The 13878-nt window shown below is 36.3% G+C and overlaps 1 protein-coding gene across 9 annotated transcripts in view; it reads right to left on the reverse strand.

Moving 5' to 3' along the window:
- AFG2A (AFG2 AAA ATPase homolog A) overlaps positions 1–13878 on the reverse strand; it is a 309664-nt gene that overhangs the window by 265200 nt on the left and 30586 nt on the right. For all 9 annotated transcript variants that reach the window (XR_011537212.1, XR_011537213.1, XR_011537215.1 and 6 more), the window contains exon 10: positions 8709–8863. Coding sequence is in view for 5 of the 9 variants with exons in the window: in XM_070609147.1 (XP_070465248.1) it covers positions 8709–8863 (155 nt within the window). In the remaining 4 variants the exon portion in view is untranslated. The remainder of the gene's footprint in view (positions 1–8708; positions 8864–13878) is intronic.

The raw sequence follows: 13878 nt of genomic DNA on the forward strand, positions 1-13878 counted from the left end.
CAAAATAAAAAACAGATACCCTAGACTTCATCAAAATTAAAAACTTTTGTGCTTCAAAGGATGCTATCAAGAAAACAAAAGAGGCAGCCCACTGAATGGGAGACAATATTTGCAAATCATGTATATCTGATATCAGATATCGAATATCTGATAAAGAACCTGTATCTAGAATATAAAAGAACTCTTTCAACTCAATAATAAAAAGATAACCCAATTAAAAATGGGCAAAGGATCCGAACAGACATTTCTCCAAAGAGATGTATACAAATAGCCAATAAGCAAATGAAAAGATGCTCAACATCATAAGCCACTAAGAAAATGCAAATCAAAACCAGAAAGAGAGACAATTTCACACCCACTAGAATAGCTATAATCAAAAAGACAGAGGGGCCGGCCTGGTGGCGCAGCGGTTAAGTTCGCACGTTCCGCTTCTCAGCAGCCCAGGTTGGCCGGTTGGGCTCCCAGGTGCGGACATGGCACCGTTTGGCAAAAGCCATGCTGTGGCAGGCGTCCCACGTAAAAAGTAGAGGAAGACAAGCATGGATGTTAGCTCAGGGCCAGTCTTCCTCAGCAAAAAGAGGAGGATTGGCAGTAGTTAGCTCAGGGCTAATCTTCCCCCCCCCTCCAAAAAAAGACAGATAATATCAAATATTAGTGAGGGCATGGAGAAACAGGAACTCTCCATACACTGCTGGTGGGAATGTAAAATGATGCAGCCACTTTGGAAAACTGTCTGGCAGTTCCTCAAATGGTTAAACACAGAGTTATCAGTGACCCAGCAATTCTACTACTAGATATATACCCAAAAGAATTGAAAACAGGTGTTCAAACAAAAACTTATACACAAATGTTCATAACAGCTTTATTCACGAGAACCAAAAGGAGAAGCATTTCAAAATGTTTTTCAACTAATGACTGGATAAATCAAATGTGCTATATCCATACAATGGAATATTATTTGGCAATAAAAAGGAATGAAGTACTGATACATGATACAACATGGATGAACCTTAGAAATTTTATGCTAAGTGAAAGAAGCCAGCCACAAAGAACCATATATTTTATGGTTCCATTTATATGAAATGTCTAGAATAGGTAAATCTAGAGAGACATAAAATAGATAAATGGTTGCCTAGGGCTGGGAGAACGGGCAGGTTGGAACAGGAGAGGTAAAGGGTATATGGTTTCTTTTGGGGATGATGAAAATGTTCTAAAATTGACTGTAGTGATGGCTGTACAACTCTTTGAATACACTAGACCACCAAATTGTATCTTTTAAATGACTGAATTGTTTGATATGTGAATTAGATCTCAATAAAGCTATTACCAAAAACATATATCCTTATATGGAAAGGTAAAAGAAATACTTTTGAAAAATAAGAACCACTATGAACCAAAATGCCTCACAAAATATTCATTCAGCCCTTCAACAAACTTTTATTTAGTTGTTACTATTTGCCAAGCAGTGGGAATACAAAGATGAACAAGACAAAAGGTCCACAAGGCATATATGTGTATTATGTGTGCATGTGTATTAAGGATCATATTACAAGATCTTTGGTAAGTGAGAAATCAGAAAATAATTTTCAGGCAGAGGAGAAGAAAACATGTGCAAAAATACGGAGTGGTTCAAAAGGACTAGAGCAAATGTAAGATGAAAGTGAAGAAGGAGGCATAAGCCAGGTTACGAATACCAAACCACAGAGCTTAGACTTCATCCCAGAAATGATCAACAGGTAGTTATGCTGACGGGTTTTAAGCCAGATCAGTAATTTCTTTTGGAAAAATCACTCTTCGAAGTATTGGGATGGATAGACTAAAGGGCAAGATCAGGTAAGAGTGCAAATACTTCATATCTGTATAAAGTGAAGTGAAGAAGTGCAGTACCACGAAAGAACCACATTAACCCTACCAATGATTTCCTTTGCTCTAAATGAAAATCTGCGTTTTTAGCACACACTCATCAAGTATTCAGTATTTATCAACTACATATATAAGTACAGGATATTCCTCTATGATAACCTCAACATCATTTATAAATTCAAAAGAAGTCAGCCATCGGAAACTGCAAATTAAGAGTTTTGCATTTATAATCTGACAGGAAGAGTGTTTGATTTCACCAGTTAACCAGGAACAAAGCTGAGAATAGAAATTGGTGATCCTTCCACTAACTTTTGTATCTCTTCATTTCACCTCCTATAGAAGCTGAGAAAAGTACAGTATAAAAAGAAAAGCGGAATGAGTTAAACTTCCAAAATATTTAATAAGGCTAAAACTACAGTTTTCAGTTTGGCACAGAGTATTTCCTGGTTAAAAGTAATCTACTTTCCCAAATGTGCTTTCCTGTTCAACTGTTATTACTTAAAACTATAAAAATGCATAAGAGAAGTTGGCAGGGAAGACTGGCATCTTGGGAGTGATAGAAGACACTCTTCTGTCTAGACAACAAGAAGCAAAATCAAAAGAAACCGAATTCAAAAGCCCTGCCAAGAATCAATATGGAATTAATAGAATTTCCACAGGTTGTACTATCTATTCCAAAAAAAGCAATCTGTTATTTAGTAAAGCATCCCTGAAACCCTCAATCCTTTGAGTCTGTAAAAAATAAAGAAAATATAGAATACAGTACTGTTTTTAAAGAATAAAAACTCAAATAAATTCATTCTAATTATCCTGAGGGTACGTAAAGAATGAAATGTAATTATGGTCAATTAAACTATTTAACTCAAATCTCTGGATCAGAAACATAATACTAATGAGTTCACCCTATGAAATTCAACTGGCTTGTCACATACTGATGCTCTAGTCTGAAAAGGTGCCAAATGAAAATACATAACAAATTTTGAATATGTAATTAATGAAACGACAGCCTTTTGATTATTTACATAATTAAGAAGTTTGCTACTTCTTTAAATGGGAGTAAATGAGGAATGTTTCTTTAACTATGGCATTTCATATACACTCAGTTTGACTGCTGACTACCTCTAAACATGGATCCAAGCTTACAAAGGAGTTTGGGACTATACAGTTAGTCCTGAGGCTCTGGTTGCAGTTCACTTTACAAAAGTGGGTTCACATGAAAGAACAGCCCTATCTCTTACTGGCTTTTAGACTATCCTGAAGCAAATGTTCAAATTCTGAAAACTGCAACCCAAAGGCAGTATCAAAAGTATAAAGATAGATTATTTCAAGTGATAAGGGATAATCTAAAACTACATAAAATGAAATGGGGAAAACCAGGAAGGTGGGGGGGGTTAAAATGCATAAATGAATTAAACTTGATGGCAACCAATTTGGACATATTTGGTTAAGAATGCCATTTGTCAGTGATTACTATGGTGTATATAAAATAACATTGCAAAAATAATATAAATATAAAAATATTTAAAGCACTGTATTTTTTCTTTGTTTACTTTAATAAAATGAAAATTCTTTTTTTTTGAGGAAGATTAGCCCTGAGCTAACCACTGCCAGTCCTCCTCTTTTTGCTGAGGAAGCCTGGCCCTGAGCTAACATCCGTGCCCATCTTCCTCTACTCTATATGTGGGACGCCTACCACAGCATGGTGTGCCAAGAGGTGCCATGTCCGTACCCGGGATCCGAACCGGCGAACCCCTGGCCGCCGAGAATGGGAACGTGCGAACTTAACCGCTGCACCACTGGGCCGGCCCCCCTAAAATGAGAATTTTTAATAGCAGATCAAGGAAGCAACCTGTTTCTGCCAGAAATATAAAGGACTATTCCATATCCACCCACAGTAGACAGCTCAGCATTATTACAGGCATCTTTATTCCAAAAATATTAAATTCACTGAACAAATAGCAAGGATTAAAATTCACTGAAGAAATCAGCTGCTTTATAAAATATGAAAAAATTAAAGACTGTTACATATGGGTAATAGTAAACGGTACTGTACTTTGGTACAGAAGAAGGATGAGATACTCTTTTTCAGATATATCTGAAATTGACCAGCTAATGTATTTTTTCATGAAAATTAAAGTCATTCATTCAACAGATATTGAGTGGACATCTATTATGTGCTCGTCATATACTAAGTACTAAGGATAAAAATAAAAAGTAAGAACTGCTCTCATGGAATTTAAAATCCATCAAAAAACCATCCAGCTACACCCTTTATCTAAAAATTTATCATTTTTATAGGAAGGAGAAGATATATAATTGATAATTATTTTTCATTTTCTTTTTTAAATCTCTATTCATCTAAAGACTATCCATTCTTATTCCTCATAATAAAGATGTTCTCAGTCAAGAAAATAAACTCTAGTGGAAAGTAAAAAGAGAAAAGAACTAAAGTGAAAATGAGATTTTGCTTAAGCTCTTTGTAATTTTAAATTTTTATCATATGATTATAAATTAGAATAACCTTTCTGGGAAAAAAAATAACTTGATATTTGTCACAAGCTTTAAAAATCACACATTTTAGTCTGGAAATTCCTCCTCTAGGAATCACAAATGCAAATATTTGAACACAAATATGTTTATAACCATATAAAAAATAGAATAGAAAAAGACCTAAATATTCAAAAATAGAAGGATAAAACAATTACAGCTTATCCACTTAACAGTCCACTATGTAGCCATAAAAAAGATGTTTGCCAAGAAATTTTAAAGTAAAATGTTTACCATATAATTTTAAGTGAAAATAGCAGAATATAAAACTATATACTCTAAGAGTAACTATATTAAAATATCTATATGCACAGGGAAAAAAATCTAAAAAATTCTATTGGAAGTGTAACAAAATATTAACAGTTATCATCTCTGGGTGAAAAATTGAAATTTCACGATGCATATTAGCATACTCAAAGATTCTAAGGACTCTTGCAGTAAAGAAATACATTTGATGGGGCCAGACTGGTGGTGTGGTGGTTGAGTTCGTGTGCTCTGCTTCAGTGGCCCAGGGTTCATGGGTTTGGATCCCAGGTATGGACCTGCACACGGCTCCTCAAGCCATGCTGTGGCAGGCACACCACATGCAAAAAATGGAGGAAGACTGGCACAGATACTGGCTCAGGGACAATCTTCCTCAAGCAAAAAGAGGAAGTATGGCAACAGATGTTAGCTCAGGGCCAATCTTCCTCACTGAAAAAAAAAAAAAAAAGAAATATATTTGACTTTAATGATCAATTAATTGTAAAATACATTTGACTTTTAATACATCAATTGATATAATCACCAATTCAGAAAATCCAAAAGAGGGAAACACTACATTTAAGTAAGCGGCTAACACTTGTGGTCTCCTGAAATTAATAATGTGTCATATTATAATTGGCAATATTCCCATCTTAAGACATTTCTTTCAAACTTAAATGTAACTAGGCAAGTGTGATTTAGAAGTTTTAATTTCACACACTAACATCTTCTCTCAAAAGATGCTGAATGCTCAATTTGCTATTAAAAAATGTTCACAACTAACTAGCTACTTGAAACAGGTTTTCTATAGCAAAGTAAGTATTAAATCTTCTGCAGAAACAATTTAAAGATATTTTTATAAATGTAATAGCCAGAAATCAGAAGAGTGGAGTTTAGGAATCCAATTATAGAAATGTTGACTTCTGAGGAAAATTTTTACAATCTGAAGTGAGCATAAAAAGCAATGTAAGAAAGTCCTTTGACCGGGGCTAATCACTCTGGAGCTCATGAGTAACATCACAGTGCACCATGGCCCGAGGCCAAATAATAAAGTGCCAAATGGAAAATGGCTCAAGTCCATGGCCTGTAAATACTGTATCAAAAGAAAATAAAGGAAAAAATCTTTCATTAGAGCAATTAAAAACGGAGTTGTAGTACCAGTTCCTGTGATGAATAAATCAGTTCAGCAATTCCAAGAGTGGACAGCCACTGTTTAAACACATTCTCCATTGGCAGTAACTTTAAGTTTAAACCCTTACTGTATGTTTCTTTAGTTCCTAAACTGTTTTAAACACTAAGGTGTTTCTGGATGGTGTAGTTGGTTTATAGCCCTACTACCTGAAATTTTCACATACGGCATTTGATGGTTAGGCATCTACCTGACCCCTTATATTACGCAATGGTAGCCAAGAAAATACAGATAAATACTGCAAGTAAAAGCATTCCTACCAATGGCCCAAACTTTAGACCATAAACTCCAAAGAAATGAAAAGTTACTACTAACCCAACATCAATTATTCATTATTCCATAATTTCATTTGTCAAACTATGCATCCTAAATTAGCATATTCTGCTACAGAGTTTCTGAAAAAACCCAAAGGAAGCTGTAAATTCAGTAGTGAATTTGAAAATCTTTCAAAAAGAATTCAAAACCACACTAAGTGCCCTAAACTAGCCACTAGTCCTTGGGGATGTTCCTATCTTTAGGGCACCATTTCCTAGCCTAAATGTACAAAACATTTGTGTTCTATAAGAAGTAAACAAGTGCCTGCATCACTTAGCTTTTGCTAACTAACCCAAATTTAGTGGCTCAAAATTCATTATTTCTGACAATTCTGAGAGTTACCTGAGTGGTTCTTTTGGTCCGGGCAAACTTTGACGGGGGTAGGATAGTCTAGCATGGCGTCACACATTTGACAATTGGCAAGATGGCTGGACTAAAAGGATCTCAGCCAGGAGAGCTCATGTCTGCTCTCTCATCCTCCAGAAAGCTAGTACAGACTTCTAACACAGCTAACACTTCAAAGAGCAGCAAGAAAAGGCAGGTCCCAAGCTTTCAAGCCTGCATGCACTGTCACTAATATCCTACTGGCCAAAGCAAGTTACAGGGCCAAGTACAGATTCAACGGGTGGGAAACTTGACTTCATTTCTTTTGTGGTAGGAGCTACAAAGTTGCAGTACTAAAGGGCAAACACACAGTGACAGGAAGAATCTGTGGTCATTTTTTGCAATCTACCACACTATAAAATGCAGAAAGTCTCTGCTCCACATGGTCCATGGCCAAGTAAGTTTCCCTAACAGCTCTCTTTTGACACTTGACAATACATATCAGCATATTAAAAGACTCTGAGAAGTCCTGCAGGAAAGAAATACAATTGATTTTATTTAAACCAGTATTTCCCAAATTTATTTGACCATAAAACACATTTTTCAAGGAAGACTCACTTCTAAAAATGAAAACAAATTCACTGATTTCTCCCCACTCTATCATTCCTCAAAGTCTACTGCATTGATTTAATATCATTTTAGCCTCTTTTATTTTTTAACTTACAACAACTAAAAAACATTGGTTAATGATCAAAAGAACTGTGAATGCTGACATGCCTATACACAATGGGGCAAAGGATAAAAAACTATGCCTGACTCTCTTAACAAGGCTCTGAGTTTTCAAATAACTGTAATGTCAGAGCTTTTGCAAGACAGTATCTAAGAAGGAACAGGACTATCTCAAAAGAGAAAAAGAAATGGGGCAATACTATACAGGCAAAGGGAACAGTCACAAAATTGCATTCTTCCCTCAGAGCTCTCCTATAACTGACAGAGAGCAATCTGTAAACCTTCCTCAAGCTACACTAAGACATAGACATTCTCCTTATGCTCAAGCCAAGCTTGATGGCACATTCCCTATCTCAGTACAATGCAGGACACACTGCCAATGCTTTCTTTCAATGTTCATTATCTAGAAATATTAATATATTCAAAGAAAACTATAAGGCCATTTTTTTCCTACACATCAGGCTCACTTAGGTCTGGGAGGACATAACAGATGACCCATGCATAAAAGATAACTTTTGTTGCACTTGTGGTGATTTAACAGAGAACTGTGCAAAGACTGTCAGTGAGGAAGTATATGTAAAAGAACCCAAGGAAACATCAGGATTATTAGTAGAAGGTATCATAATTAGAAGATTTTTTTGTCCTAAAATTAGCCTACTTGACATTTTCTTATAAAACTAAACATACAATTAGTATACAGCCAAGCAATTGCATTCTTGGGCATTTATTCCAGAGAAATGAAAACTTACATTCACACGATATCTATATACAATTGTTCATATCAGCTTTATTCATAATAGCCCAAAACTGGAAACAACCTAGATGTCCTTCAACAGGTGAATGGTTAAATAAACTATGGTACATATATTCCTTCAGGAATAGAAAGGAACAAACTATTGATACACATAACAACTTGGATGAATATCCAGGGAATTATGCTAAGTGAAAGAAAAAAACTAATCCCAAATAGCTGCATACTACGTAATTCCATTTATATAACATTTCTGAAATGACAGAATTTTAGAAATGGGTATAGGAACAAGGTAGGTGTGGTTATGAAAGGGCAATGCAAGGGATCATTGCGGTGATGAACTACTCAGTATCTTGATTCTGGTGACGGATACACAAATCTTTATGTCTAATAAAACTGCACGGAACTAAATACACACACACACATGTGCAGACACATAAATGAATACAAGTAACACTGGGGAAATCTGAATAAGATCAATGATTATATCAATAGAACATCCTTCTTGTGATACTGTAGTATAGTTTTGCAAGATGTTACCACTGGAGGAAACTGGGTAAAGGATACACAGGATCTCCCTACAGTATTTCTTACACCTGCACTGAAACTACAATTATCTCCATAAAAGTTTCAATTCAAAAAACTTTTTTTAAAGTTTAGCCTAGAAAGGTAGTTTCCCTGGAGTCTGAGTCTCTTTCAGAGTTTAATTCAAACAGTGCGACTAGCATTGGGCTACAAATGACTTACATTTGGGACATCAATTGCTACCTCCCTCATGGCACTGGGCCTGATGTCATTCATTCCCTGCAAGAAATCATTCAGAGTAATCTTCACTAATCCAGCCACCTTGCTGTCAGGGAGGTTAGGCTGTTTCTTCAGAACTCTCCGCAAGGCATAGAGACCTGCAAAGAGAAAAGTAGCACAAGATTTATTGTCTACCCCATAAATACAGACTGAACCATTATCAATAAAAATAATAATAATAAACCCAAACCTAAAGTATATTATAGAATTTAACTTTTTTTGTGTTTGTCTATGTGTATGAGGGTAGAAGGGTATGAAGGGAGATGGAAGAATGTGGAGATGAAGGCAAAACTCCAAATGCTTAGTTCTGGCAGCAGTGAAAATATGACAAACTGAGATGAAATATGAAAGATATTTTCCGAACATGACACAAAACTTACAAAACAACATCACAAAAAAGACCATAAAGATTTGTCAAAATACTCAGTTTGGGGAATTTCTTTTAAAAGAGTAAAACATTAAGGTAACAACATACCTTTTGTCTCTGCCCATTTTGTTCATACATTCAAACCAGAGTTACAAGTTTTGTAAGATGCTGGCAGAACATCTTAAAGGAAATATTCAGTTGGCAGTTGTAAATGTGGTTTTGGAACTCAAGAGAGAATCAGATTTCAGAGTTATGTGCATACACATGAGACCTGCTATTAAGGAGTGGAAGAGATCTATAAAGGGAGGCTAGAGAGAGATCAGGGATGGAAAAAAGAGGGCTGAAGACTCAATCTTAGGAAAGCTCATCATTTGAAGAAAGTAAGAAAAAATGATGGTTTAAAAAAAGAGAGAATTAATAGGAAGAGATAGAGGAGTAGAAACAGAATAGTAAAATACTGCAAGAGCCAAAAAGATGGTCAACCAATTCAAATTTAGAAAAATCCAAAATAACTTAAAAGAGATCACGCTGACCTGGAAAGTTAAAGATGGTCAGATCTTTGTTCTTGCCATCTGCTTGGAGTTTAAACACTGACAGGACTGACTGTCCCAACTCCCTCCCCCCACAATTAAGTTGCCAGATTTAGAGCCCTTTGATCTGTGACAAAGACCTCGAGTCTAGAGGGCAGCAAAATCCCTCTGAGCTCCTTGCCTTAGGGTCTTTTTTAATGAAGTGCTACATTTGTGCTCCAGTGCACATGAAGTTCCACTTGGAAGAACTTTAGTCCCAGAGACCACTTAGAAATCCAGTCTGAACATATGAACTTGCCCTGGAACACCACCTGGCTCCATGATTTTTCACTGTCTTTTGTCTAAAATATCATGCCTCAGTGAATTTTTACTAAATTAAAATATGATAATTGCCATTTTACTTGCTTTTATATTTGAACTTTTATAGAGAAACAGAAGCATTGATACAAGGAAGACAGATGCAAACTCCCCAAAACAGAGGGTTGGGTATCTCTGACTAAGAAAAAACAATGGGAAGTACAACAATACTGAAAAAATAAATTCATTGTAATATTTCCCAGGAAACTATCAGTGTGAGTCTAATATCATGGAGGTCTCTGAGATAGTAGGCTAACTGGAAAAAAATTACACAAGAGGATATATGTAAAAATATCACTATTTTCTAGGGAAAATTTCTTAGGCCATTCTCTGCAAACTAAAATCTGTAAGTCACTTATTTAGGTCGATCTTACAAATATCCATTTGGTTTTTCTGCCTTCCAAAATGCTGAAAAACAATTCTTCCTGTCTCTCTCAAATTTCTGCTTATCTTTCAAGCAGAAGCACTAACTACCTCTGTTAGACTATCTTTTCAAGGATGTTTGTATACAGGAAGATAAGAGTGAGTCCCCGCAAAGCAAAGGGCAGACATGCTTACTGCCCATTACAAAAGACTCAGGTTCCCTAAATTCAGGGTTATCTTCCCGTAATGCCAGAACTCAGATGTCACTGAGCCCTCTTTGTGTCACTCTGTGAAAACTGAGGCTTAAAGAACTGGTGCAAATGCTGCTGCTCTGGCTACTTCTGTTGCTGTAAGTAATATTGTCCTTTGACTCTGACCCAGGAATATTGTGTCTTCCACAAGCATTTGCAAAATTTGTTAACTTCCCAGTAGGGTAAAATCTCAGACCCTTCACAGCTCTTATCACAAGTATAAAAGTTTATGTCAAATTAGGTTGTTTCATTGACCAACATATTTTTTAGTTAAATGGTGCAGTAGCATAAAAACTAAATAAATAAAACTTCAGTAGCAACCTGTTATGTTGTATTAAACAGCACCTTGGTAGCCTGAATGAATTCAAGCAGTTTCTAAAAAATCTTACATAAATGAAAGTAATCAAAAGACCAGAAGAATCTGACGCTTCTTCATGTCCCAAATGGCTATGTGGCAACATTTATCAATATTTCTAATTTAGACCAAATACCTCACTCTTACCGGTATTGAAGACACTAGAAAGAGCAACAAGGGAAGTGGTCTAATAATTTTCCGGCCACAGTTATGTCAGGTAAGTATAAAGTTTGACAATAAAGGAGACCAATTATTTTCATTTGACGAAGGGGTTTGGAAAGGGCAGGAAATATATAGTTTTAAAAAGCTCAGACAATATTATAAGTATTATTTACAAAACAAACCTCCAGGATTGCAAACACAAACTACAGAATTCAGAAGTGGACAAAAACTCCTCATCTTTGAGGACAGCAAGAAAATAGCAGTAATTCCCAGAGACAGAAAAGGCAAAAGAATAAAGAAGCCTGGAGTTTTCAAAAGTTAAGAAATAGTTAAGTACAAAGATTGATTCTGTGATGAACACAGCACAACTTAACATATCCAAATGATAGGTAAACATATTTACCAATGATGCAACCATTTCTAAAAATATTTTTGAAACTTCTCTTTTTAAGATTATAAGTCATGTATAGAAAATAAGTCTTAAGCCCTTGCTTTATCACTCATCTTAGTCTCTAGAAAGAAATACAAAAGTCTGGGGCTGGCCCCCTGGCTGAGCGGTTAAGTTTGTGTGCTCTGCTTAGGCGACTCCAGGTTTCACTGGTTCGGATTCTGGGTGCAGACACGGCACCACTCATCAGGCCATGCTGAGGCGGCATCCCACACAGCACAACCGGAAAGACCTGCAGCTAGAAATACACAACTATGTACTGCGGGGCTTTGAGGAGAAGAAGAAAAAAAAAGAAGATTGGCAACAGATGCTAGCCTAGGTGCCAATCTTTAAAAAAAAAAAAATACAAAAGTCTATCGACTATTTCTAAAATACACTTATGATTAAAAGATGAAATGGGCCACCACTGAGCATATCGATCAAGAATTGAAAAATAAAGGTTTGAAGTAAAGGCATTTAGGCCAAGTAAAGACAGTAGATTAAACACAAAGCACTTAACTTTTCTCCCTTCTAAAACCCCACGAAAATGACTGTAAAGGGATTTTCTTAAAGAAGCATAAACCCCAAAGGGCAAACAGAATAAGAGAGGAAACAACATAACAGCAACAAAAATTTTGGAAGCTCGACAGCAGATGAACAAGTAGTAACTGAATATAACTGACCCAAGAAAGCTGATACCCAAGTATAGAATGAAAAACATCTGAGAGCAACAAGATTTATGCCATAGACCCCCTCCTACTCACCCCACCCACATACAACCAAAAAAGCTCAAAACTAAGCAGCAGAAATCACCTATGAAAAGAAATAGAAAAGTTGGGGTTAAAATGGAGGATTAGGATAGAAGTCTGTTAGGAAGCAGTTAGATCCCCAAGATCCACTCCACAATTTCATGGAGTCAGATGACCCCTCCTGTCCCCTACATCTGAAGATGTATTCTCTGGGTAAGTAACACAAAAGGTTTCTAGATTGGGGGGGACATGAAGTACAGTTAAAAGAAAGGGAACCACTAAAAAGGGAAATTAGCAGGACCTCACCTCCTCCATTCCACTCTCCTCCTCTGCTCCCAGAATTTACAGCCATGTTATACCTGCCACATAAGAAGCTGAAAGATCCTTCTCCCAGAAGTGTACCAGCCCAAGAGGAAAGAACTATGGATAGTGACAGGATTTCACTGAGGCTATACCACGTAGGCGTGTGTAAGTACAATCTATGATGTTCGCACAATGACAAAATCACCTAACGACACATTTCTCAGAATGTATCCCCATAGTTAAGTGACGCATGACTATACTAGAAATGTTAACACATATTTTTAAATGGACAGAGTGTAGTTAATCAAAGTAAAGTTAATCATGAGGCTGCGAGGAAATAATAGGTAAGCCAGTGAGATAGATATCCCCACATTATTCTTTTGCAGAGAGGGTTTTTAATATCCAGAGGGAATATTTGTTTTTTTTAAATCTCTATTGTATCTGTAGTTATTTCCTCCATTCTACATTTTATTTGCATCTTCTTTTCTCTTTCACCCAAAACACCCACTAGTGTAGTTCTGTCCCTTGAATGGACCTAGGTCTGACTTCATAATCTTAAAAAATCTTTTCAAAGAATGAGATTTTTTAAACTTTATTGTGTTGTTTTGTTCTCTATTCCATTGACTCTACCCTTACTTTCTTTTTCTTTCTTTTTTTTTCTTTTTGAGGAAGACTGGCCCTGAGCTAACATCTGTGCCCAACTTTCTCTACTTTATACGTGGGACACCTGCCACAGCACAGCTTGATAAGCAGTGCCTACGTCCATGCCAGGGATCCAAACCAGCAAACCCCAGGCCACCAAAGCGGAGCACGTAAACTTAACTGCAACACCACCAGGCTGGCCCCAACCCTTACATTTTTAATTTTCTTCCTCTTTGGGTTTACTCTGCTGATCTTCTCCAAGTACAGTAGTCCCCCCTTATCCACAGGGTATATGTTCCAAGACCCCCAGTGGATGCCTAAAACAGAGGCTAGTGCTGAACCCTATATACACTATGTTTTTTCCTATACATACACACCTAGGACAGAGTTTAATTTATAAACTAGACACAGCAAGAGATTAACAACAATAACTAATAACAAAATAGAACAATTATAATATATTGTAGTAAAAATTACCACAGATCTTAGCGGCCTCAGCATACAATTTTTTCCTTCCCTTGTTAAGTTGAGAACTTTCTCCTTTTCACTTAAAAGAAGCACTTTACAGCTTCTCTTTGGCATATCTAAATTGCCAGTATCACTACTC

Source organism: Equus przewalskii, chromosome 2, assembly GCF_037783145.1.
Source record: "Equus przewalskii isolate Varuska chromosome 2, EquPr2, whole genome shotgun sequence".
Taxonomy (NCBI): domain Eukaryota; kingdom Metazoa; phylum Chordata; class Mammalia; order Perissodactyla; family Equidae; genus Equus; species Equus przewalskii.